A 23741-nucleotide genomic window follows, 5' to 3' on the forward strand; every position below is an offset into this window, starting at 1 on the left:
ATTACTGTTTGCAGGTGTGTATGCAACATGCTTATTATGTATGCTAGAGGTATGTTGAAAGACTTTTGTCTTGTGTTTGTGTGTATATTGTATGTCTCTTTCTGCATATGTAGTGTGTTTGTATTCTCAGTATATGTATAGGGTGCCTACGCATATGAGAATATGCCCATGCGGGTGACTCTGTGGTATGTTTTCATATGTATTTCAGTGACATATGTATCCATGAATGTGTGCATCCCACAATGTTTCTGCTGCACATGTGTATCTGTGTGCCTATATCTGACGTCTGTGAACTTGTAGTAGTATGCTTGAGACTAGGCATTGGTGCTGGGTATATGTCAATGGTATGCTCATCTGTGTCCATATGAGGTGCATGTATACATATGATACATGTGCCTACACTTATTTCTGGATGTGTGTGAATATATGGTGCAGGCATTATTGGTAGAAGAGCGTCTCCATGTCTGTACAGTGTCTATGCACCTATAAGCATACTTGTGGCAGGTATCTGAGACTATACGCAAGTATATAAAACAGTGGTGCTTTCCCATTGTACAGCCTTCCTATCCTTCCTGCCCTGCCGTCAATTTTAGAATCTCTGAAAAATAAAGAAGAAATGTATCCACAGACATTTCAGAATGCAGAAATAAGAAATTCTTAATGATTTCAGAGTGGGTACGAGGAGATACATTCTGAGAACTTCTAAGTCAGCTGCGAAATCCCCACAGGTGAAGATGCTGGTGGTGGTGATGAGAAGTGATGCTGGATTTCTAACGTTTCCTTCCAAGTGTGTGAGTTCCAATTAAACCCTCCTGTGGGGGGATGGGAGCACCAGCTTCTGGTGGTTGTCTTTTTAGATCATCTACCAGGCTTCCTACAACCTACAAACAGTTCTGCAATGTCAGACTTTTTGAATGGGCATTGCCCATGGAGAAAAGTATACCTACTAAGTGTAAAGATCCTTCTAGACTGACTTCAACCTTCTATCCTGAGGTGTGAGAAAGCCTTTACAAATTGAAATTTCACAGAACTTTATAAACCAAATAATTATGTTTTGAGAACATTAAGAACTATGTACTCTCTCTAAGAAAAACACTGTAATCAGTTCTATCTACAGTGATTTGGGATCCCGATGTAACTCTTACAAGCTAAGATGAATGCCTAATTTTAATTTTATACTATGCTCCCTATTTGTGTCTTGGTTATGCCCCTGACTCAGAACAATTTATATGTGTCTGAGATGTGACAACAATGACATTAAAATAAACAATGACATTGCAAACATCTCCCTCACAGATGTTGTACGCAATATGGGGTCATAGATTGATGACATCTGTCTGTGAGTTTGTGAACAGTTCTGAGTCAGTAGGGTCAGAAAAACAACTTCTTCCTTTGTAAACTGTTATCAGAAATTCTTCATACCGTACTTAATATGCTGTTCAATAAATGTGAGGGGAGCCCTTTGTTATATGATAGAGTCAAATAGAATAGAATAGATGAAGAATAGAGTAGAATAGAATGCAGTTCTGAGAGACTAGTTCCAAGAGGATTCAGAACACCTCAGAACAAGATGGGCCCACTCTTGGTTAAGCTACTCTAAAGAGTAAAGTTTCTCATTAATGTAGCACGACCACACTGAGGTACATTGGGAGCCTTTTGCCTGTGGAAATGGCCACTGCCTCCTTATTTTTGACTTTAGGCAAAATGCTTAAATATTTCCAAATTTTATTTTCCTTATGTACAAAAGGTAAGAACTTATAGCTACCTTAGAGAGGTGTTTTGAATATTAATGTTAATGTATGAAAAATACTAGTTCCAAATACACAAGGCACATGAAAGACTCGATCACTGGAATTAAAAAGTAACGTCCTTACTAATTATGGAAAATAAACCAGAAACTTAGGTATCATTTTAAACCCTTGCTTCTTCCTTACAACCCCCTATGCCCAATTCCTGAGATTCTATCTTGTAAATCCTTCTAATATCTATCCCTTTTACTTACCTCCCATGTTCACTTTACAACTTCAGCACGTCCCCATATACCCAATACTCTTTGCTTCTGCTACCTGCTCTGCCTGGACTATCATTCCTGATTCTCTCCCCCTGGTTCACTCCCACTTAGTGTCTCGGGCTTCAACTAGGCATTGCTTTCTCTAGGTGGATCCTATTTGGGACACTTTCCTTACCCTGACTTTTTTGTGGCCATAGTTTTATCAGTGTCATAGTGTTTTATATTCCTCTGTCTATTCCCCTATCTTCCCTATTTAGCCTGAAAACTCACTACAGAGAGAAACCAATCAGATTAATCTCTGCCTCTAGCACTACCTGAGAACATAATAAAAGTAGGTGTTCAATTAAAGCTTATACCACATGTGGACCAGAAATAAGCAGCATCTAAACTCTTTTTAAATCAGTTTTTATTTATTTATTTATTTATTTATTATTTATTTATGTGTGTGCCTTCTTGTCTGTATGTATACCTCATGGGTGTAGGTGCTCGTGGAGGCCAGAAGAGGGTGTTGGATCTCATGGAACTGGAGGTACAGACAGTTGTGAGGCACCTGATGCAGGTGCTGGGAACTGGACCTGGGTTTTCTGCAAGAACAATATGTACTCCTAATCGTTGAGCCATCATCTCTCCAGCAATAGCATCTAAACTCTTATGATGAAGATTTACATAACGGCATGCACTTATTTTATTGCAAATGTATGTAATATGTAAAATAACCCTTTACAGCCCTTTTTAAAAATATGTGTGATTCTGAGCATCTATATTTGTATATATGTATATATATAAATATGTATATTTATATATAAATGTATAAAACATATATTTATCAACAGACGTATATCTAGTATCAAGCAAATTAAACTATCCACATGAAAATTATCCACAATTGTAATGAAGCTCTTGTTTGGGGGTCTAGTAACCCAAAACTGTGGACCCAGTGACAATGTAACCAAAAACATGGATAAGACAGAGGAGAAAAAATAACTCCTTTCAAAAATAGCTCATAGGGAAACATGACAGTGAAGGAAGATTGCCATGTTGTCTAGTTTGGATTCTTCTCTCCTACTGCTTCCTTACCCCTTACAGCCCAGTGAACTGTTAAGCCCCACTGAAATGTTCCCCATATTTTTGTTCCTCATTCCATCTCCAATGCTGCTGCTCTGCTCCCATAGGCCCATATCTCTTGCCACACTAATGCAGACACTTCCTGACTGGTCTACATGCTCATTCTGACATTTTTCCCATTTAATCTCTATAGATTCCTAAGCGCAGGCTTAAAAAAGTGTGATCAAGCAGGATGTGATGGCACATGACTATGATCCTAGCATATGGGAGGCTGAAACAGGGGGATCATGACTTTGAAGGTAGCCTGGGCTACATAATGAATTCCAGGCTAGCAGGGGTTATATTTGGAGATCCTGCCTCAGAAAACCAGGAAAGAAAAGAAAGAAAAAGAAAGAGAAAAATGTATAATCACACTCCTCTTTGACTTAGGCCATAAAATGGCTTATTGTTAAGGCAGTATTCAGACTCTCGTCTTCGACTATAAGGCCCTGTGGCCTTTTTTCCAGACTCATCTTCTTTCTCACTATCAGTGTTCTAGCATTTCTGTCATTCTTTGTTTTAGTTTTCAGAACAGGCCATGTTCTTTACTCACCTCTGAACCTCTACATGAGTTGTTCTTTGTCCCTGACCTAAATTTGTTGTCCTAGCCCATTTTTTTCCTTGTTTCTTACCTCACCCAGGTAAGCCTTCTTTCTAAATCTCCTTCCCACATCTGGTCAAAAGCACCCTTACTTTCTGATCCTCCACAGTCCCTTATACGGCCCCTCACAGGACCTTCTGTCACACTGACATCCTGATTGCGATCTGCCTTTGGGTTCCATGAGAATGAAGCACCAACCTTGTCAATTCTGGACTTCGCCAGACCCCAAGACACAGAATAATTTCCACCACATGATGAATTAGTTTGATGAATTAATTGGGTTCCCTGTAAGAACTAGAGCAGGGGTAACCTAAGAGCTAAGCCCAAACTCACCCCCACCCAGCTTGCCAGGAGATTCACTCCTTCTATCTCACCGCGTCAATCTCATTCAGAGCCTTCCACTGCTCATAGGGGACACCTAGGGCCTCAGCTGTCTGGATGGTCCTCTTCATGTGGCTGGTCCATACCTTCAGGGAGCTGATGCCTTGAGACTGAATGAAGTTGGCCAGGGCATAGGCATACTAGGGTGCAAAAGAAAGGGAGGGGAAAAGAGGTGAGAAAGGGAAGAGTTAAAGAAGCCATAAAAATAAGCACAAATCTTTTCATGAATGGTGAGCTAGTGATGAACAAAAACAAAAAGGAGGTTTAAAGGTTCCAAAGTTATACAAAGATGGAGCTCAGAGTTGCCTAACATATGTTGAGGTGCTGGGTTCAATCCTTAGCACCACAAAAATTATATAAAGACATACTTTGTGAAGGAAGGATACAGAGAGGGTAAATCAGTGGATACAAAGTTGCAGTTGGACAGGAGAGATATGTTCTAACGCACAGTAGGGGGCCATAGTAAAAACTAGATGTTTCATATTTCCAAATACCTAGAAGATTCTGAATATTACCACACATAAATGATAAATATATAAGGTTATATAATATATAAGGCTGCTGTATTGAAATAGTAAATTGTACCTGATAAATATATACAGCTATAAAGTGTCAAAAATAAAATAATGATATTCTTTCCCATGTGATTAAGGATCCAAGAAAGAGAAAAGAGTATGCATGTTTCTCTCTCTCTCTCTCTCTCTCTCTCTCTCTCTCTCTCTCTCTGCGTGTGTGTGTGTGTGTGTGTGTGTGTGTGTGTGTGTGTGTGTGTGTGTGCATGGTCACTGCTGCTTGCTTACTGAGCCTTCTGGTGACATCCTGCACTTCCAGGTATCTTTAGTACATGTTTGTGTTTAATCAAATCACATGATCAAGTTCTGGTCATGGTCTATCTCCAGTGTTTCTCTTGTTCCACAAACACTGACCTCGTGGCTATATTTGGGCCTAAGGGTGAATGTTCTTGTGACCATGGCCTGTCCTCAGGTAGAGATTCTGAGCCAGGTTGATATAGGAACTGATGTAGATTAGCGGCTATTAAAGAAAGGTTCTAAGATTTGAAGTACCCAGAATGTGGTCTGGAAGTATGGGCGGTGGGATCTGAGAGATAAATCTCTGTTGCTGTTAATTCCTATTGTTTGAATGGGGGACCTGGTGCCCAGATTTAAAGGGTATTCACATATGTGTTGAGTATTCATGTCCTTGTGCTTGGTGCTGGAGTGTTAATGATCTCAAGATCTACCCTCTCAGAGAGAGAAACAATAGCAGTGCAGAAGCGCTATGGGAGCCCAAAGGAGCAGGAGATCCTCTCTCATTCTACAGATGTGTACTAGGTACATCTGCACGGTCAGTGCACATAGAATAAGTCCTTGCCTGGGAGGATATGAGACAGGAAGTAGCTCCCATACAAATTTCCTGCGTGCCTTACTTCCAGCCTGTAAGATGTGAGCAGCATTTGTTTATCCAGCATTATCTCTGTATTAATACCACCTTAAAAGGTCAGTGGAGAGCACCCAGACCACTACCTGATAGATGCTGCTTAAGTAGCTGCTACACACACAGGGGTAACAGGCCTTTGAAACTAGGTCTGGTGCACTGTGCTGAGGAGTGTGAAGGTTGAGCCTGGTGTGTGTCTGTGTGTGTGTGTGTGTGTCTGTGTGTCTGTGTGTGTCTGTGTGTGTCTGTGTGTGTGTACATTTGGCTGAGGCCAGTCCTGTCTCTGTTGTTGTATACTAGCCATGTGACCTGGAGCTGCTCTCTGCTCCTCTGTGGCTCAGCTCCCTCATCCATAAACAGTGACGGCAATGCCCAGTTCACATCGCTGTTGACAATCAAAATGAGGCCTCACGTGTGAAGACCGATGGTACTGTGGTTGTGCATAGGTGTCCAATAAAACACTACGGCCTTAGGATGGGTGCCCTTCCTGCACTTCAGTTCCTACATGTGCCACCCCAAGAGATCTTCTCTCAAGCATTATGTGTACTAACAAGCCCAGGCAGAGGACCAGAGGTTAGAAAAGAATCCCTCTATGTAGTCAGTACCCAGAGTGCATGGGTTACTATGCCTGCCTGTGGGACAGGGAAGACTCACGATCTGAGTCAGTGACAGACCAGATGTCCCCAAAGGCCAGTGACCTACCTGGGAAAAGATTTGATGGGGAGGACTTCCTGTAGGACTAGATCTTGGAGCAGGAGTTGGGTCTTGGAAGGGATGGGGGAAGCAAGAAGAGGCAGTAAGGGTGAGACAGGTGGTGATTGTATGGTTCCCACAACAATGTGAGGGACATCAGCTCTGAGTCATGGAGAAGAGGGATTCAGCTGGGGCCCTCAGGTCACCTGTCTGTGTACTCAACAGTCACCAGCTGACAAGACTAAAGAGGGCTGCAAAGTGGGCATGAGCAAAGAGACAGAGTGGTGAGACTGATGGGGACCCAAAAGGTAGGGGAAGGATAGACATTGTGATGGGACTGGAGAAGCAGCCAGATTTGGGCAGTCCTGAAGACTGATGAAGGTACTCAATTTGTAGAAACAGCTGGCATCATAACAATAGAAAGCAAACTAGAATACTCAGGCTGGCCTTGAATTCCAGACAATTCTAATTCAATAGCTGTAACAGGGCTGAATGGCTGATTGTGTGGAAGAGAAGGAATAACCATAATATGCTCCTACCCTATTTTGAAGCACCTTTCCTCAGGACACAGTCAGCAGCTACCCCACCTTATCCTAACCGGCCCACTCTGGGGCTCTCCCTACCTGTTTGCCTCGAGCCGAGAGGCCCGAGTCACCTCCAATGCGGCCTCTGAGGTTGAGTTCACTCTCACCATGCCGGCATAAGTAGATGGAGCGAGGTGTGACGTGGATGTTCATGAGGTAGTAGGCTGTGCGGCTCTGAACATGGTCTTGCACTCTATTTACCATGTAGCGTGTGCCCACGTCGAAAATCTTGATGTAGGACAGGTGGCTGTGCCAGACCCAAGCAGGAGCAAGTGTAGCTCAGAGGTTGAGGGCAGGGAGGGTTGATCCCAAGAGAAAGTCCCAACCATACACCCTGCTTCCAATTCAGCTCCTACCTAATAAGATGCTATGCCATGCCCTGTTCTGGCTAGATGTCCTAGAGATCTAGTTCCTGACCACCCCAAGGAGCTCATCACCTGCTACCATCTCTCCCATCATCTTTCCTCAGCTTGAATCAACCTGTCTTTTCACCTTCATTAATCACAATGCGATCGACTGAGTTCTTTCCTGTATAGTTTACATCTTAAGAAACAGTAATCCTCTGTATACTTGACTATGTCCAACATTTCAATGGCAGTTATTGTCTTGTCCATTCCCTAACCTTTTCCAGTCATAAACTAGCCTCTTTGTTCCTTAATGTTTGGATTTCTGTCATGATACCTTATCTTTTACACTGTATGGGCAGCTACCAGATTATGTCTGTATGTAGATATGTTTGTGCATATATGTGTATCTCTCATCAGACAAAGTGTTGGGCTGGGTTCTTATTCTCTCCCTGTATCAAGGCATTGTGCTCCAGGTAGGGATCCAGGTCTGTCTTTGGGAACATATACATGGAAGACATGAACAATATTCAATATTCATTTCACAAACAGCATGATGTACCAAGTATTGGTGTGTAGGGATACAGAGATAGCCCAGAATGTCGTTGGTAAACTTGGCAAATCTGTGGGTCCTTGTTCCAAATTTGTAGTTGTCCCCTCAGTTATGTGATCAGTTCTAGGAACTGTATGCTTAGTGATAAACTAACAATTTGTCTCTGGAAGAGCTGGGAGGCAGGGGTGAGGATATCAACTAATCAGAAGACATAGAACCATGAAGCAAAACTTCTAAGCCTTCTGTAATAGCCATTAATCCTCTAATTATTTGATTGTAAGGAGCTCAGAGAGTCATGGAAAGAGGTGTAGAAACTGGGGCAATAGGGTGATACCAGCCGCACAGAGCCCAGATGGGTTTGGTTTTAGAGAGCCTCTGCCTTGATCTCCCTAGAGAAGTCCTTTATATCTTCACCTAACTCAGCCTTCTCAGCTCTGAGATCCATGTCCAGTGGCTTCCACAGAACACTTTCATTTATTGAACATTTTTTGTGCATCTTACAGAGTGGGGAATTTAACAGTGTATGAATCCTCATATCTATCATACAGAGAATAGGTCATCATGTGTTTTTATGTGTGAGAAAGCTGAAGCACACAGAGAAGCAATTTGCCATAGAACGTCTCCCACTCTTTAGGACTCCCAGAGCCTAGGAGCAGAATATATCTGATGTGATCTCATAGCGTGTTTAACTGTCTGTTCCTAATATGAGAGCCTGTGTAGCTCTAAGGGAACTTTCAAATTCCATAGTTTTGTCTGATATTTCAAGTGCATTTACACACTTTCCTCATCTCACTGTACTCATAACTTTTTTATTCTTGTATTTATGCTTTTGCTCTTCCACTTTGAATATTCTGTACTCCTTTTCTCCTACTCAGAGCTAATTAAGGCATTACAAAGTAGTTTTCTTTTTGCTTGAAATGATATCCCTTACCTAGTTTCCAAAGTTGAGGTCTTATGTATTTGTCTCTCAAAGGCCAGGACATTCACTCTTTCCAAGAACAATCTGAGTTTAGAATTTTCTGGAGTCATTTATAATTTCTTTTTTATTTTTGTACTTGCAGCAAACGTTACTATCAAAGTCCACTCACAGGCCAGAGTGGAGGGTTAGCGAAAACCTGCCACTCAGGCAGCACACTACCTACACTCGTGAGTTCATTGGCCAGTTCGTGACGTCAACTCCAAGCTCTAACAATGTGCATTATAATTTCTTAATACCAAAAGTATAAAAGTTCATGCTCATCTCTCAACATATACAATTTAAAACAAAATATATAAAGTATATTAATGAGGGCCTATCACATTCTGGATTTATTTTTTCTTCTTTGGCTACTTTGTTGCTGTTTTATAAATACTAAAAGTTAAATGATCTTAGGATAGTTTTCTTCTTATATTTTGGAAGCTCAAGCATTGATAATGTCATGAACACATATTTAGTTTTCTTACTGAGTAATCTAGCTCTGCCAGGCATTCTTCCCCCAAGGTGGGCCAAGTCCCCTGCTTTGAGCTTTTCAACCATCTGACTTATTGTTCCTACAACTGGGATCAACTGCGCCTTCTCCCAAACAACTGGTCATTCTACCAAAACAAGGATATCACCCTTGTCTCTTTGCATTACTTAAGCACAGCTAAGACTGCTTATAATGTACGAACTCCAAATTTCTAGTGTAAAAATAGTTAAATAAAACTGGTCTTCTACATTTGTCCTTTTCAGGCCCAATGGACTCAACAAAAACAACAGAAACAAGCAAATAAACAAACAAACAAAAAGCCCAACGGAGTCCCTCTAGGAGTCTAGACTCAAGTGTGGGGGCTTCCAATGATGACATTCTTTCCTTTTGGCACCCTTCTTGCAAGCTCCTTCTTTCAAATGCTGTTAGCCCACGTGGTGCCTTTATGGAAATCTGAGTGAGTCACATTTTTCTCAAAGCATAAACAATCCCACTCCATCACAAGCCTTCCTGAGAGAAGCAAGTTTAACCTTGACCAGGGAGCACGCATAGTGAGCAAGCTATAAACTTGTACACAAATGCCATGCCCTTTGCATTGAATTTCTAAGCCCATCTGATATTTTCTATGATATAAGGATGTGGAAGGGAGAAATCAGGCTGAAATTTGGGGGATACAGGCTTCATTCTATACATATGCTGTTGCCGTTTCATTGTGTGGTCCTTTGATCTGATCTGGGTCTCAGTTTCCCAACCTATGAAGTGATAATGCCTATCTCTTTACACTTCCATTAGATAATGTTGAAAGGATACTATTTAAACTTCTTAGGTTGGTAATGACTATTTAAGGCCTTTTTACACTTCAAACTTGGGTCTCTGAGGATGTGATGACCAGAGTCTCTTTTCATTAGAACCCATTTTGAAAGTGAGGTTCTCCAAACACTTTACATCTAAACTCACATCTGCCCTAAACTTTGAGCTAATACTTCTTATCTGTACGTGGTAGTATGAAAGAAAATCTCTTATTTTAATGAATCTTTCCATATTTGAAGGCACTGTGGAAGCTACCCTAAGGACAGAATCCATCTCTTTTGCACCGATTTACAACCCTCTGCATACACTGCAGCTCAAAGTTGCCAAAGACTTGCTGATTGAAGGGATACACAAGAGCTGTGACAAGTGACATGATAGGAGACAGAATATATGGTTAGACTTCTATCTCCTACTCTGACTTATGGTAGGAACCTGGAAAAATAGCTTCAGATCACTAAGATCCAGTTTCCTCTTTTTGAATATTTATGATCACAAGATCTATCTCAGCCTCCTTTCTCAAGGTACTAGAGAGATGTGATGAAAGACAGAAGATGGACATATTTAGAAAGCGAGGTGCTATCCATGTGCAAAGAGTATTTTTGCAATAACAACAGCAATGCCCAGAAGAGATAGCATTTGTTCCCAGAGATCAGAGTCCTGATCTGTACCTATTGCACAGAAAAGTAAAACTTCAGTCAACTCATGAATACTTCTCACATCAAGGAATCACTGCCTCATAGAAAATTCAAGCTGGAAGGGTCCATGAAGACAGATTAAGTCCCACTCCTGATATTACAGATAGAGAGGTTGAAGCCTGGACAAGGATGGTACTTTCTAAGGTCCTATAGAGCATCAATACTGGGCTAAGGCTCCAGACATTTACTTTGGGGTGCTAGGCTCTTACCTGTCTAATTCCTCATCCAAAGGTTGGTAGTTGATCTCATAGCACTGAATTCTCTTTAGAAAGTCTTCTAAGACCTTTTCTTGGTCACAGTCTATGTAGTCAGGACTGCCAAGTTTCACTTGCTGGGAGAAGGGAGAAAGAAGGAAGAACCGCCGATGGAGACACTGGGAGACAGAAACTCTGACAGTATCCCTGGAAAGGGCCCTTAAAGACCACTGACTTCCACACCCCTCATTACAAAGGCAAGGAAGCTGAGATTTTAACAAGGGTTTTTACCCAAGTTTAGAAAATTAGTCAACTAAAGAGAAGTTGTGCTGCATGTTACAATATATTTAGCTCCAGAGCACACACCGCTTAAGAACATTTATAAGAGGACTAGAAATGTGATGTGAGGAAGTGGCTACAGAAGAAGAACCAGAGATCTTGACTGGGAGTTATAACAGCTTTCATGCATTTAGTCATTACTGAGAAAATAGGCACATTGTCATCGGATTGCTGAAGGACTGCTATATCCTCATCTCCCAATACCCGCCTTCTCCTCCTATGGTTCTCATCTCATCCACCCAACCACCTGAGTCTACATGGAATCTGGGAGTCATCCCAGATGCCACATTTCATCATCTCTCATTATTAGTATGAACTGAATCCTCTCTGATCTCTCTTTTAAACGGCCATTCTCTGTTGTCTGTGTACACTCTCTGGTGCTTTGTGACCGATTACTGATAGCCAGACGATATTTTTTTAAATTAAATTTATTATTATTATTATTATTATTATTATGACACATTGTATTATACAGTGTGGGATTAGAGGGCACATGAGTACCATGACACACATGTGGAGGTCAAAGAATGACTTTATGGAGTTAGTTCTCTCCTTCCACCTTTACATGGGTTCTGGCGATCAAATTCAGGTTATCAGGCTTGTGTAAAGAGCACTTTTACCCATTGATCCACCTCATAAGCTTAGAAGGATATTTCTTTTTTAAAAATATTTTATGATTTTTATTTTATGTGTATGAGTGTATTCCTTGCATGTATGTATATGCACCTGTGTCACGCAATGCCCACAGACATGAGATGAAGGCATCAGATTCCCCTGGAACTGGAGTTATGGACAGTTGTTAGCCACTATGTGGGTGCTAGGACTCAAACCCGGGTCCTCTGCAAAAGCAGTCAGTACTCTTAATGACTGAGCAACCTTTCCAGCTCCTAGAAGGATATTTCTAACATGCAACAAGAAATGGGATTCTCCAGATTAAACTCTTTCATATAATTTAGGACAGAATGTGAATTATTTTAGTGAGTGGATCATTACTTGTCATGCATGATTAGCTTCAAATTGCCTTTTCATCATCATCTCTCATTGCTCTCCTATTTGAACACACACTTTGCTTTATCTAATCAAAGCTTCTTATAGTCATACTATAAGATGTCATACTTAGTGTATGTTATTCCTTCATTCCCATTTTACCTGTAAATTTTCCTTACATTCATCAAGATACCTCCACTGGAAGGCCGTCCATGACATACCCCTATATGCAAGACTGGCCCTCACCACAGTGTTCCTACAACCTCTGCTGTTCCCTTATCTCAGCTTTAAACTCAACTCTGTCTATATACTTGTCAGTGTCTCTAACTAGCATGTAAGTTCAGGAGAAATGTTCTCATTAACTATTTTTATATCAATAGTGTCCAGAACGATCTATCCAGGTATAAAATCAGTTTCTTCTGAATCAGTAAATGGATGGATAATTAGATGGATGAAGAGGAAGACAGGTAGAAATACTGCATGACCCAAGTGATAAAAACAGGACAAGTGGGCAGAAGTTACAGGGAGATAAATAACAGTATGTCTAAAGGGAGGTAAATAACAGGATATTTTAAAGGGGAGCAGAAAAATTCTATCCTTCAGGGAAGTTCCATAAACTCAGGAAGTAAATAACTCAACAGCTTAAGGAAGTCGCTGAAATTGGCCAGATTCACTAGGCCCCTCCCTCCCCAAACTAATAACACTCAAACCTGTCAAGCTGTATGGAAGAAGGAGACCAACTGAGCTGCCTGGAAGCTGAGCTGCTTTGAAAAGACTTAGACCAACTGAGGTACCTGGAAAGAACACTGCCCAACCTGTTGAGCTACCTGCAGGTTATGTAGTATGCACCAGACCAGGTTTCCTGCTTTTATGAGCTGTCACCCATGGTGAGCTTTTTGTGATGCAGCTGTCTTTGAGTCCTGCTCATGTAAGTAACCTCTCATACATATTCTTATAAGTAACCCAGTAAAATCCATTGTTTCACCAAGATGGACCTTGGTGGTATCCTTACTTTGGTCTGTCATTGGTTCCCCATCTGGGGTGAGTAGACATTTGTTTACATCTCCCAAGGAATAGTGTCACACAACAAATCTAAAACCAGTGATAATTCTGGTACAAAGTGTGGGGCAGAATAAAGAACATTGGTTTTTGAGAAAGACAACCAATTCTGAGGTGCAGTCCTAGTTCCATCTCTTTCTAGCTGTATCAGTCAGACAACTCATCTCTTTGAGGCTTGGTTTCCCTTCTTCAGCAGAGAAAGAATCGCCAACATGCAGGTTTGTTGTGAAAAAAATTAATGAGAGTCAGGCTTAGTGCTTGATGCATACTAAGGGCTCTATATATGTTGGCTTTGTCTAATTTTATAGGAACATGGTGGACAAGGATGTCCAAATAATACTTCTTATACAAAGTGGGAGGAACACTTTCTTTAAGTTTATAATGGTCCTTTTAGGCATGATACAAGCCCAAGACGAGTAAGTTGGAAAGGGGGCTGGGAAGATGACTCAGTGGGTAAAGCACTTGCCACTCAAGAATGTGGGTCTCTGTTTGGATCTCAGGAACCCATGTAAAGTTGGACATAGCCATGTGTGTCTCTATTCCCAGTGCTTCCATAATGAATTGGGATGTGCAAACAGGAGAATTCCTTAGAAGCTTGTGGGCCAGCTAGCCTTGCATATGCAGCAGTGAACAAGAAGAGATCCTGTCTCAAACAAGGTAGAAAGTGAGGACTACCACCGAGGTTATCCACTGACTTCCACACGCACCATCACATCTCTCTCTCTCTCTCTCTCTCTCTCTCTCTCTCTCTCTCTCATTACATTCATTACATATACATACACACAAATTTTACAAAACTATTTTTAAAAAGAAGAGAGGTAATTGGTGTTTCTTACCCTGATATTTTCTGCAATGATGTCAGGGTCATTACAAATGGATTCAATGAAGAAGACCTGTAAGAGAATAAGAGTGAGATTTCCAGAAAAGGATTATATTTTATAGGAGCCAAACACATTTACTCCCCTCAATAGCTCTGAGTCTCTTCAGGGACATTTGTAAAAACAAGTTTCCATACAATGGGGCTTTCTGGTGTCTGAATTCTAGGAGGCAATTTGACTCTAGCTGAATGGCCCCAGATTTCTGCTTTATGTTTTAATTGATTTTGGTTCTTGTATATGTTTCTGATAGTGGTTTTCATGAATCTTTCATCATTGCCACCCCACTATCTCCAGTATCCGCCTGTCAGAACCCATCTCCCACTACCTAAATGACATTTATCCTTTTCTTTTATGTTTTGCTGCTTCTGACTATATTCTGGAAAGCTATACAACCAAATTATGATGCTGAGCCCATGTTGTCCAATTTGACTGCTCTAGGTTGAACTTCTTTGGCGTTTGTGTTAGATAAATAGGCTCTAGCTAAAAGTGCTTGTGTTATTTTACCTTGTAGCCATGTTCTTTAGCAAACTGCAGAATCAGTGATCGTCGTTCTCTTGTAGTGTTAGTGGCATCAAAAACCTAGGGACAATTCAGAAGATTGGCTTACTCTCAGTCTAGTGCTCACACAATACCACTCTTTGTTCACTCTTGTGCTAAGTGCAAGACGTCCCGACAGACAGAATTTAAAGAATCTTAAAGAAAAAGAAAGGTTTGGAACTGGCTTATGTAAATTTCAACAGGACTCATTGAGCCCTTACTGTCTTCGCAGAAATGTGCCAGACCCTCTGAGTGTAATAAGGCTTGAGAAAAGTTGTGAATTTTTATTAGGATCATTTTATAGGTGAAATAACAGGTCTAGAAGGAGGACTTTCCTTTGCAAATTTATTAAAGAATTGCCGAGAGAGCAGAGATAGAACTGGTTCTCTACATGATGCCTCTTCCTTCCTAATCACCTTAGAAATTCTCAAGAGCGGGAAACAACTACCTATCCTTAGTACTTTAGAAGGGTCCCTTTGCAGATTTGAGGACCTCTAACCCAAGGATTTAAGATATTAAGTTGCCTAGATATTTAGGTAAATCTCTAGAACTCAAAAATGTTTGTACTGTGGTTTGAAATTTTTTTTTCCTGTTGAATTCTTGAGGGAAAATCAATAGAGCACAGTGGTTAAGAATATGGGTTCTGAGCTGGGTGTGGTGGTGCATGCCTTTAGTCCCAACACTCAAGAGGCAGAGGCCAACCTGATCTATATAGTGAGTTCTAGGTTACAGGGAGACCCTGTCTCAAAAAGACAAGAAAAAGAAAAGTATGGATTCTGCAACTGCACAATATGGATTACAGTTCCGGCCCTGCCATATATACGTTGTACCACCCTGGGAAACAATTTAATCTTTCTGTGATTCTTCTGGAATCAAAATAGAGCATAATAACAGTACTTATCTCATGGGGGAGTATGAAATTAAATTATTAATATAAACTTAGAATAATACATGGCATAAATAAATACTGGCACATATTATCTATTCTCCATCCTTAGAGATAACATGAAGACAGAAAATTCTTTTTTTACAAGAATATTTCATTTACTATTATTTTTTATTCTATTTTATGTATATGAGTGTATTGTCTGCATGTATGTAAGTGCATCTTTGTCATGCAATGCCCACAGCGGGCAGAAGAGGCTATCAGATGCCCTGAACTGGAGTTATGAATGGTTGGTAGTTGCCATGTGGATGTTGGAAATTGAACCTGGGTCCTCTGCAAGAACAGCCAGGGCTCTTAACTGCTGAGTCATCTCTCCAGCCCCCCAAAATGGAAAATTCTTTACCGCAACATGACCTTCCTCACGACTGAGATAATTATGGACATCCTTTAGGGCTGCCAGAGCACACTGCCTGAAAAACAGAAAGAAGCAGACAGCCCCCATTCCCAGGGTGAGTTACCCTCTGTTTTTCCCTTATGTACCACTGTTAATATGTCTTATGATAAATTATTTGTGTTGGATATGTACATGGTGCCCTGTGTTCTAGGCATCATATCAAGCACAGAAGAGTCACACATGAAACTGGTTCTGTGTATACGGCTTAGGGGCAGGTATAAAATGACATACTCAGGAAAAGCTGAACAATGACAGCATCTCTAATTTTAAGGGCTTTGCGTGCTAATTGGGCTTAAGCTGAACTAGTTTAAGAATCCAGGTAAGGCCTAGGTGTGTGTTCTTTAAAGTTAACTTAATTCCCAGCATAGGCAAAATTGCAAGCACAAGCATAACAGTAACAATGTCCTTAGGCTTTCAGCAAAAATTCTCTTTAATAGTTATTGGTTACTGGGTCCTATAATTAATATGAACACAGATCAAAAATTGAGACCTAAGTTCCACCTGAAGTACTTAGAGCCACATAGGGGAAAGACACTTTGAGGCTGAAGTGATGAGACTGGAGACACTAAAGTAGGCCAAGCTACTGAAATACTCATCCCAAATGCTAGGCTAAGAAATTTCCATTCACTCCTAGCAGAAGTAAAAGACACTAAAAGTGTCTTGATATGGAATGCCTATGACTAGGAACAGACTTGTGCAGGATGACGGAAGGTCTGTACCAACTACCCTTTGAGAGTCTGGACACAGGGGTGTCTAGCTCACATTCTAGGATAGCTAGGAATTTTGCCCAACACAAAAATTGTAAACTTACCTAAAATATTATGAGAGATTTTGTGATTTTATTTCTTTTGTAACGTGACTCAGCTGTTGTCAAGCATGTACTTTGTAGATGATGACAACGTCATGTTTTAATGTCAAAAGGTTGAACCCTCTTGAAAGGCCTTCTCTCTGGCTCAGGCTATTTTATCCCACTCCTTCAATATGTGAAGGCTTCCCTCAGCCAGTGGGCAGCACAGGGTCTTAAATGTTGGGTACTTACTTTCTAATAAGTAGGGCCTCCATGTTGTCTGGAAGAAAGAATTCATAGTTCTTGTAGCTCACTGCTTCTCGGCGATATTGGCCTAAATTAAACACTGAAAGTAGAGAGCCCTAGTGAAGAGATTGGGAAGATCCCAATGGCCAAAAAATGTCCTTGCTGAGAGGGACCTCAGGGGTAGAAGGTATAATTTATAGCTAGAAAATGTACTTCTAAAACTGCAAATTATTGGTCCCAACATATATCTTCCATCATATCAGCCCTGCAAAGTAGGGATCATCATTCCAGCTTTACAAATGAGGAAAGTAAAGTTCAGAGATACGAATTCAAACCCAGGTCTGTTTGATTCCAAACTATTCCATGAATTCCAACCCTTTAAATGTCCTGTTCACTTGGGAAGATGAAGAGAATAAAATCAATCACCCAGGAGCAAACCAGAACTGAGTTAATAACATACAAACTAGGCCTCCTTAACTCTTAGCCTAAGGTTATTTTACCATTCTGTATCATGAAGGAGAATCTAAATGTAAATCTCTAGGCTATATATACTTTCCTATATATAATGATGAAAAACCAGAGAGGAATGACAGAAAGGAGACAGGATAAACAGCCAAAGACATAATATTCCATTAAGTATTTATTCAATAAATAACTTCCTACTCTGTGAAGTGGGATGACTTTTGAGTCACAAATAATAACTGGGTCTTTGTGATGGGGACCTCAAGCAGCTCATAGTCTAGAAGATAAGACAGCAACCAAACTAGGAAACAGGAGAGCTCCCACAGAACAGGAAGGAAAGAGAAATTCCACTGGGAGATGTGATCTGAGAGTTTCTTAAAGAAAGTATTTGAACAAAGTCTTTTAGGGTAGGTGCTTTTCACCAGGTGGGCATGAGAGTGACAGTGGGGGACAAGAGCATTGCAGGTAGAGGAATAACTTAAGCAAAGTAGAAGGTAAAACATGTTTGGGGAAAACGTAAAACATGCTGTAGCTGGAGTCTGAAAAGCTGAAATGAGTCGACTATGGGGAGTCTTGAATATAGGCTAAAGGGCTTGGGTTTAAAACCTACAGACCAAGGAGACCCTTGGAGAATGTGGGCATATCAGTCTTGTGCTTTAAAATAGGACTCTGAATGCATATTTGAGAAGTAAGTACACAGGAGAAAGGGTGATCAGGACAGAGACCATCTGCCACTGTGTTATGTACTTCTTCATTCAGTAGAATGTAAACCTCTATGAGAGTGGCTCTTTCCTGCCTTCCCTTCAGCAAATGTTCCCCTCCTCCCATAAGATCCAGGTCAAATATGCTCTTATCCATGAAGTGTTTGCTGTCTTCTGGTCAGCAATTCCCTCTGTGAGCACCCTGCATAAGAATTCATGGCCTAGCCTAGGTATTCCTATGTATCCCGTTCAAGTGAAGAACTCTTCAAGAACAGGACGTGAGTCTCATCCATTTTTATCATCCCCAATGCCTGGCATGGGTTTTGACACATGGAAAACTATTGGGACTCTCAAGTGAACTATATACAGAAAGTGGATGAAGGGCGGGGACAAATGGAGAGGGAGAAGATTTCAGTGCTACAGTGTAACTCAGTGATAGAGTGTGTGCTTATCATAAACAAGGCCCTGGGTTCAATTCTTAGCACAAAAAAACTAGGAAAATGGATAGAAGACTTGAAGAGAATGAGGGAAAGGGTGAATGGTTGGAAGAGGGTAGAAACAATGTTGGGATCACCAAGACAAAGAAGGAGAGGAAGATAATGGATGAAAGGAGAGTCCAAGATCCTTTTTTCTTCCCTTCATTATAGCCAGTATGCATTAGACCTAGCATAGAGAATGTCAGACTTGAGATCAAATATATGCTGGTTCTGTCACTTAAAGCCATGTTCTTTTATTTATTTATTTTTATTTGGGGGGGGGAAAATCTTAACGAGTTTATTGGGTTTATTTACAGAAGAGTGCCCCTCCCCCATTTATTGCTGTGCTGGAAAGCCCACACTCAAATATAGATCCTGTGACTTCCTGACAGCCACACAAAATGGCAAGAGAGATGCCTCAAGCCATGTCCCTTTAGACAAGTTATTTCACCTCTTTGGCCTTAATTTCTTTGACTATGAAATGGTGAAGAAGTGACAATGGTTAAAAAACAGTAATAACAGTGTGACAATAATGCAATAGTGATAAAAAATATTTGTAGTACTCAGAGGGTTGCTCTGAGGTCATAGGCATTCTTGAGAGCAGATACTTGTTTTACTATGTCTACCACCCAGCATGAGATCGGGCACAGAATATGTGCTCAAGAAATTATTTAATTTATAAACATGTAGTGACAGCAGTAGGCATAGTTCTAATCCTGGTAATAGTGATGAGGCATTTTGAGTACTGAAGGTTTGGCCTTCCATCTTACTCTCTTTTCAGTTAGTGGCCTGTAGTGAGTTTCCAGAGACATACCTTTAGTTGGTGTTCCTATCCAGTTGAGATACCGTGTGAGCTTCGTAGAGATATAGGTCTTGCCTCGAGCTGGTAAACCCACCATGATCACCATCGTAGGGGAATTCGTAAACTGAGGTATGGATGCTGGAAGACAAACAGATCTTCAAAGACTTATCCTCATATTTACATGATGTCTGGCATCAGCTCAGAGATGTAGAGTTGGAAACCACACTGCTTCAATCATTACAAAAAAAAAACCCTTTAAAATGGGCATCATAACTTTTCTTGAACTCATCATAAACTGATGTTTTAGTGAAGATAGTTAACTTAAAACTTGCAAAAACAGGCACCTGCAGAAGGCAAGAGGACCCAGGAATTTTCTTACTTGATAGAAATACTGCTTAACAACGTATAAACTCATAAGAAGATTCCACTAAAACTTATTTAGTGAATTGCTAAAGGCTGGTTATGTGCCAGTGTGAAGCTCATAAAGAGCTGAAGATATAGTTTTATATCTTTTAGAGCTTTCCTCCTGGTGTTCTATCAGGTACTGTCAGAAAAGACTGAGAAAATCCTGAGAAAGATATGGCAGAGAACAGATAGATAACCATTGCTCAAAATCTGCCCAGACCATTCTCTCTATATTCTCTTTGGAAAAAAATCTTAATATTCAGAAGAAAGGGCAACACAAAGTGCAGCTTGAGAACACTGGTGGTAACTTACTTCAGTTGAAAGTCAGTCCAGACCAATCTACCCCATCTCTCCTGAAATGCAAGCCAGTCTAATCTACCAGTTTTCTCCTGGAACTCAGGCCAGACCAATCTACCCTTTCTCAACTGAGGGGGAAAATACTTCAATCTCCAGAACAAAGAAGTAAAAGTCCAAGAGAAAAAATAAACAGGGTAAAAGGAGTTTTAAAAACTCCAAAACACTCCAAAACTGTGGGACAATAACAAGGCGTATAATAAATGTGTACTTAGAATACACATAGGGAAGAAAGACTTGGCAGGAGAAATATTTAAATACAAAATAGCCAAAAGTTTCCAAAATTAGTTACTGACACCAAACTATAGATCTAAGAAGCAAAGAGAACGCTAAGCACAGTATATATCAAAAACCATACTCAGACATATAAAATTCAAATGGCAGGAAATCAGGAAAAAAATAATCATGAAAGCAGTAAGGAAGGACAGCATGGGTGAGGAACGTCTTACATACTGAAAAACAAGAATTACATGACATTTGGGAGATCAGAAACCACACTAGCAGAAAAGACAGTGTGATGAAATATTAAAATGTTCAGGGGGAAAAATTCAATCCAGAATTATAAATCCAGACAAATAAAGGCTGAGGAAATTCATCACCAGTACATCTGCTTTACAAGAAATATTCAAAAACGTCTTCTGAGAGAGAGCTAGGTCAGAAAACTGAGTCTACAGTTTAAAGTGTTGGAAAAGGACTAAATTAAGACAAAATACAATTATATATTAATATATATGTTTATTTAGAACCTGTTTTGGAAAGAAATTCTTTTTGCCTTTTTTTACTGAACTTTTGAGATTTTCATATAATACATTTTGACGGCATTTAGATCTGCTTCCCTCTCCTCACCCCCTTCTACTGCACCCCGCCCAGTTTAATGAACTCTCATATATATCAGATAGACAGATAGATAGATAGATGATAGATGATAGCTAGATAGATGATTGATAGATAGATGATTGATAGATAGATGATAGATAGATAGATGATAGATAGATAGATAGGTAGATAGATAGATAGATAGATAGATAGACCCTGTCTCAAAAGGCAAAAAATAAATAAATAAATAGATGATAGATAGATAGATAGACAGATAGATAGATAGATAGATAGATAGATAGTTGGAGATAGGTAGGTAGATAGATAGATAAATAGATAGATAGATAGATAGATAGATAGATAGATAGATAGATAGATAGATAGATAGGCCTATAGATCATGATTCGTGTTCCCCAATGTCCTTCAGTGTGGATCCATCCACTGGACCCACCATGAGTCCCAACCCTGTAAGACACTGTCTTTCCCACTCCCAGCAGTGATCAACTGCCTTAGGTTGGGTGGGGATTTCTTATTCACTTCCCTATGTCTATACTGGGATTTTGTCTGATTTAAGCTTGCATGGGACTTGTGCGTGCTGTCACCATTGCTGTGAGTTCATATGAATAAATGACCAGCTGTTTCAAAGACTCTGTTTCCTTGTGGTCATCCACCTCCTCTTCCACAATGATCCCTGAGCCTTGGGAGGGAAAGGTTTGAAACAGCTGTCCTATTCATGGATAAGTACTCTGCAGGCTCTTCTTCTCTACACATTGGCTAATTGTGGGTCTCTGTGTTAATCACCATCTGCTGTCTAAGGAAACTTCTCTGCTGAGAGTTGAGAGATGCACTCATCATATGTGTACAGATTGCTTTGAAGATGTGTCGCTTATGGTTAAGCATCTCACAGACATGTATTCTCTGCATTTGACCAGTTCTGGAATTCTGTAATAATCTCCATCGGTTGCAAAAGGAAACTTTGATGAGGGGTAAAAGGCACACTTGACTGTAAATATGAGGATGCATATTTAGAATAAAATAAGAAATTACATTGGTTTAAGGATGCAACAGAAGTAGATTTTTATCTAGGATCTATGACCTCTCCAGCCATGTTTACTTGGCTATGTTTACAGTACTGCACATGAGTTCCCTCCCATTGAGTGGGCCTTAATTCCAATCAGACAGCTGTTGACTACCCCTAAGATGAAAGTGTCACTACTACACCAATAGCGATAGTTTGCTGGACCAGTCTTTGTTGCTCATTAAGCTTCACAGTTGGATAGGACCACTGACTGGTTTTCTCCCTTGGTTGCTTTATAGTCCCCTCTGATAACATGAGAGCTAGTCTTCAGGGAGAAGGCTTCCTGGCCAGTTCCAGATGGATTGCTCCATGTCTTGCATCCAAAGTGTGGCCTGTCTTCAGCAATAAGGTCTTGCCTTCAGGTTCTGGGTGGCAGTCAAGGGCTGTGTTATTTTGGGAGTCTCTTGGACTACCCAGACCAACAACTCATAGGGAGGTTTCTCTTGCCTGGCATTGTGTTTTTTGTTACATAGCCTTCAGCTGTACACAAGTACTCATGTATTTATTATATGTGTATTTCTTAGTAGGACTTTGAACTAAAACATTTCCTTCTGGTTTCATACAATCTAAGCATTATTTATCTCTACTCTCACTCCCCCATATAGCCCTCTCTAATTCCCTCCCCAGTTAAAGTACCCCCACGTCCCCTTTTCCCCCTTAATAACACTTGCCCCCCACTCTCAAGTGCCTTCTTTCTCTTTATCCCCTGGTTCATTTCCATTTTCCTGGCTTCTGTGATTACATCAGAATGTATATACACATCTAGGGATTTCAAGCTAAGGTCCACAAATGAGAGAAAACATGTCACTTGTTTTTCTGAGTCTGTGTTTCTTCACTTAGTATAGCAGTTTCTAGTTCCATCCATTTACTGGTAAATTTCATGATTTTTGTCTTTCTTTACTGCTGATTAGGTACATTTTATTTATTTATTTTTATTTTTGGTCTTTTTTGAGACAAGGTCTCCCTGTAGCCATAGCTGGCCTGGAACTTGTTATGTAGATCAGGCTGGCCTAACCTCTGCCTCTCAAGTGCTGGGATTAAAGGCGTGCACCACCATGCCTGCCTTATGTTTTATATTCTTAATTGTTCTAAAATATAGCTCACTCTTTAAAGTAACAATAGTGATGATGTATCGTATTTATACTACATGTAAAAATGAAATGAAATACAAAATGACATAAGGAATGGGAAGAAGCAATTGCACTGCACAAGAAGCAATATAGTGTCACGTAAAGATAAACGTCAATTATTTAAAATGGTATATACTCTAAGAGTGTCACTAAAAGTGTTAAAAATGTGTAAATGATAAGAAAAAAACAGGATGTAAAATGAGATCATAACTAGTTAAATATTAAAAATAATTTCCTCGAGCTTGAAAATTTTTGTAATATAAGGCTAGGGATGTAACTCAGTAATAGGGCACTGGCCTACCACATATAAAGCACTGGGTTTGATCCACAGCACTGCAAAAATAAAATAAAAAATATGTAATAATTATATGTCGTCCCTCAGCAGTGTAACAGTACACTAGAATTTATTCGTATCTAACTATAATTTAGTAGCCATAAAGCAATCCTTCGCGCTCTTTCCTTTCTTTTCCCGTCTCTGGTAACCGCTATTCT

General features: G+C 40.3%; 1 protein-coding gene and 1 non-coding gene across 9 annotated transcripts in view; both read right to left on the bottom strand.

Annotated features, from left to right (window-relative positions):
• Pfkfb1 (6-phosphofructo-2-kinase/fructose-2,6-biphosphatase 1) overlaps positions 1 to 23741 on the bottom strand; it is a 61823-nt gene that overhangs the window by 11196 nt on the left and 26886 nt on the right. For 5 of the 8 annotated variants that reach the window (XM_008838762.3, XM_029566257.1, XM_029566261.1 and 2 more), the window contains exons 2-9: positions 19479 to 19604; positions 17032 to 17125; positions 15942 to 16008; positions 14620 to 14694; positions 14074 to 14130; positions 10868 to 10989; positions 6848 to 7055; positions 4091 to 4237 (exon numbers count right to left, since the gene is read on the bottom strand). In XM_008838762.3, the coding sequence (XP_008836984.1) occupies positions 4091 to 4237; positions 6848 to 7055; positions 10868 to 10989; positions 14074 to 14130; positions 14620 to 14694; positions 15942 to 16008; positions 17032 to 17125; positions 19479 to 19604 (896 nt within the window). The remainder of the gene's footprint in view (positions 1 to 4090; positions 4238 to 6847; positions 7056 to 10867; positions 10990 to 14073; positions 14131 to 14619; positions 14695 to 15941; positions 16009 to 17031; positions 17126 to 19478; positions 19605 to 23741) is intronic. The other 3 variants (XM_029566258.1, XM_008838760.3, XM_029566262.1) reach the window with 2 other exon arrangements.
• LOC115071347 lies at positions 8759 to 8905 on the bottom strand. The gene has a single exon (XR_003850434.1). It is a non-coding gene; the product is annotated as a small nucleolar RNA SNORA62/SNORA6 family (small nucleolar RNA).

This window comes from Nannospalax galili, unplaced genomic scaffold (genome assembly GCF_000622305.1).
Source record: "Nannospalax galili isolate Female #2095 unplaced genomic scaffold, S.galili_v1.0 scaffold1759, whole genome shotgun sequence".
Classification (NCBI taxonomy): Eukaryota; Metazoa; Chordata; class Mammalia; order Rodentia; family Spalacidae; genus Nannospalax; species Nannospalax galili.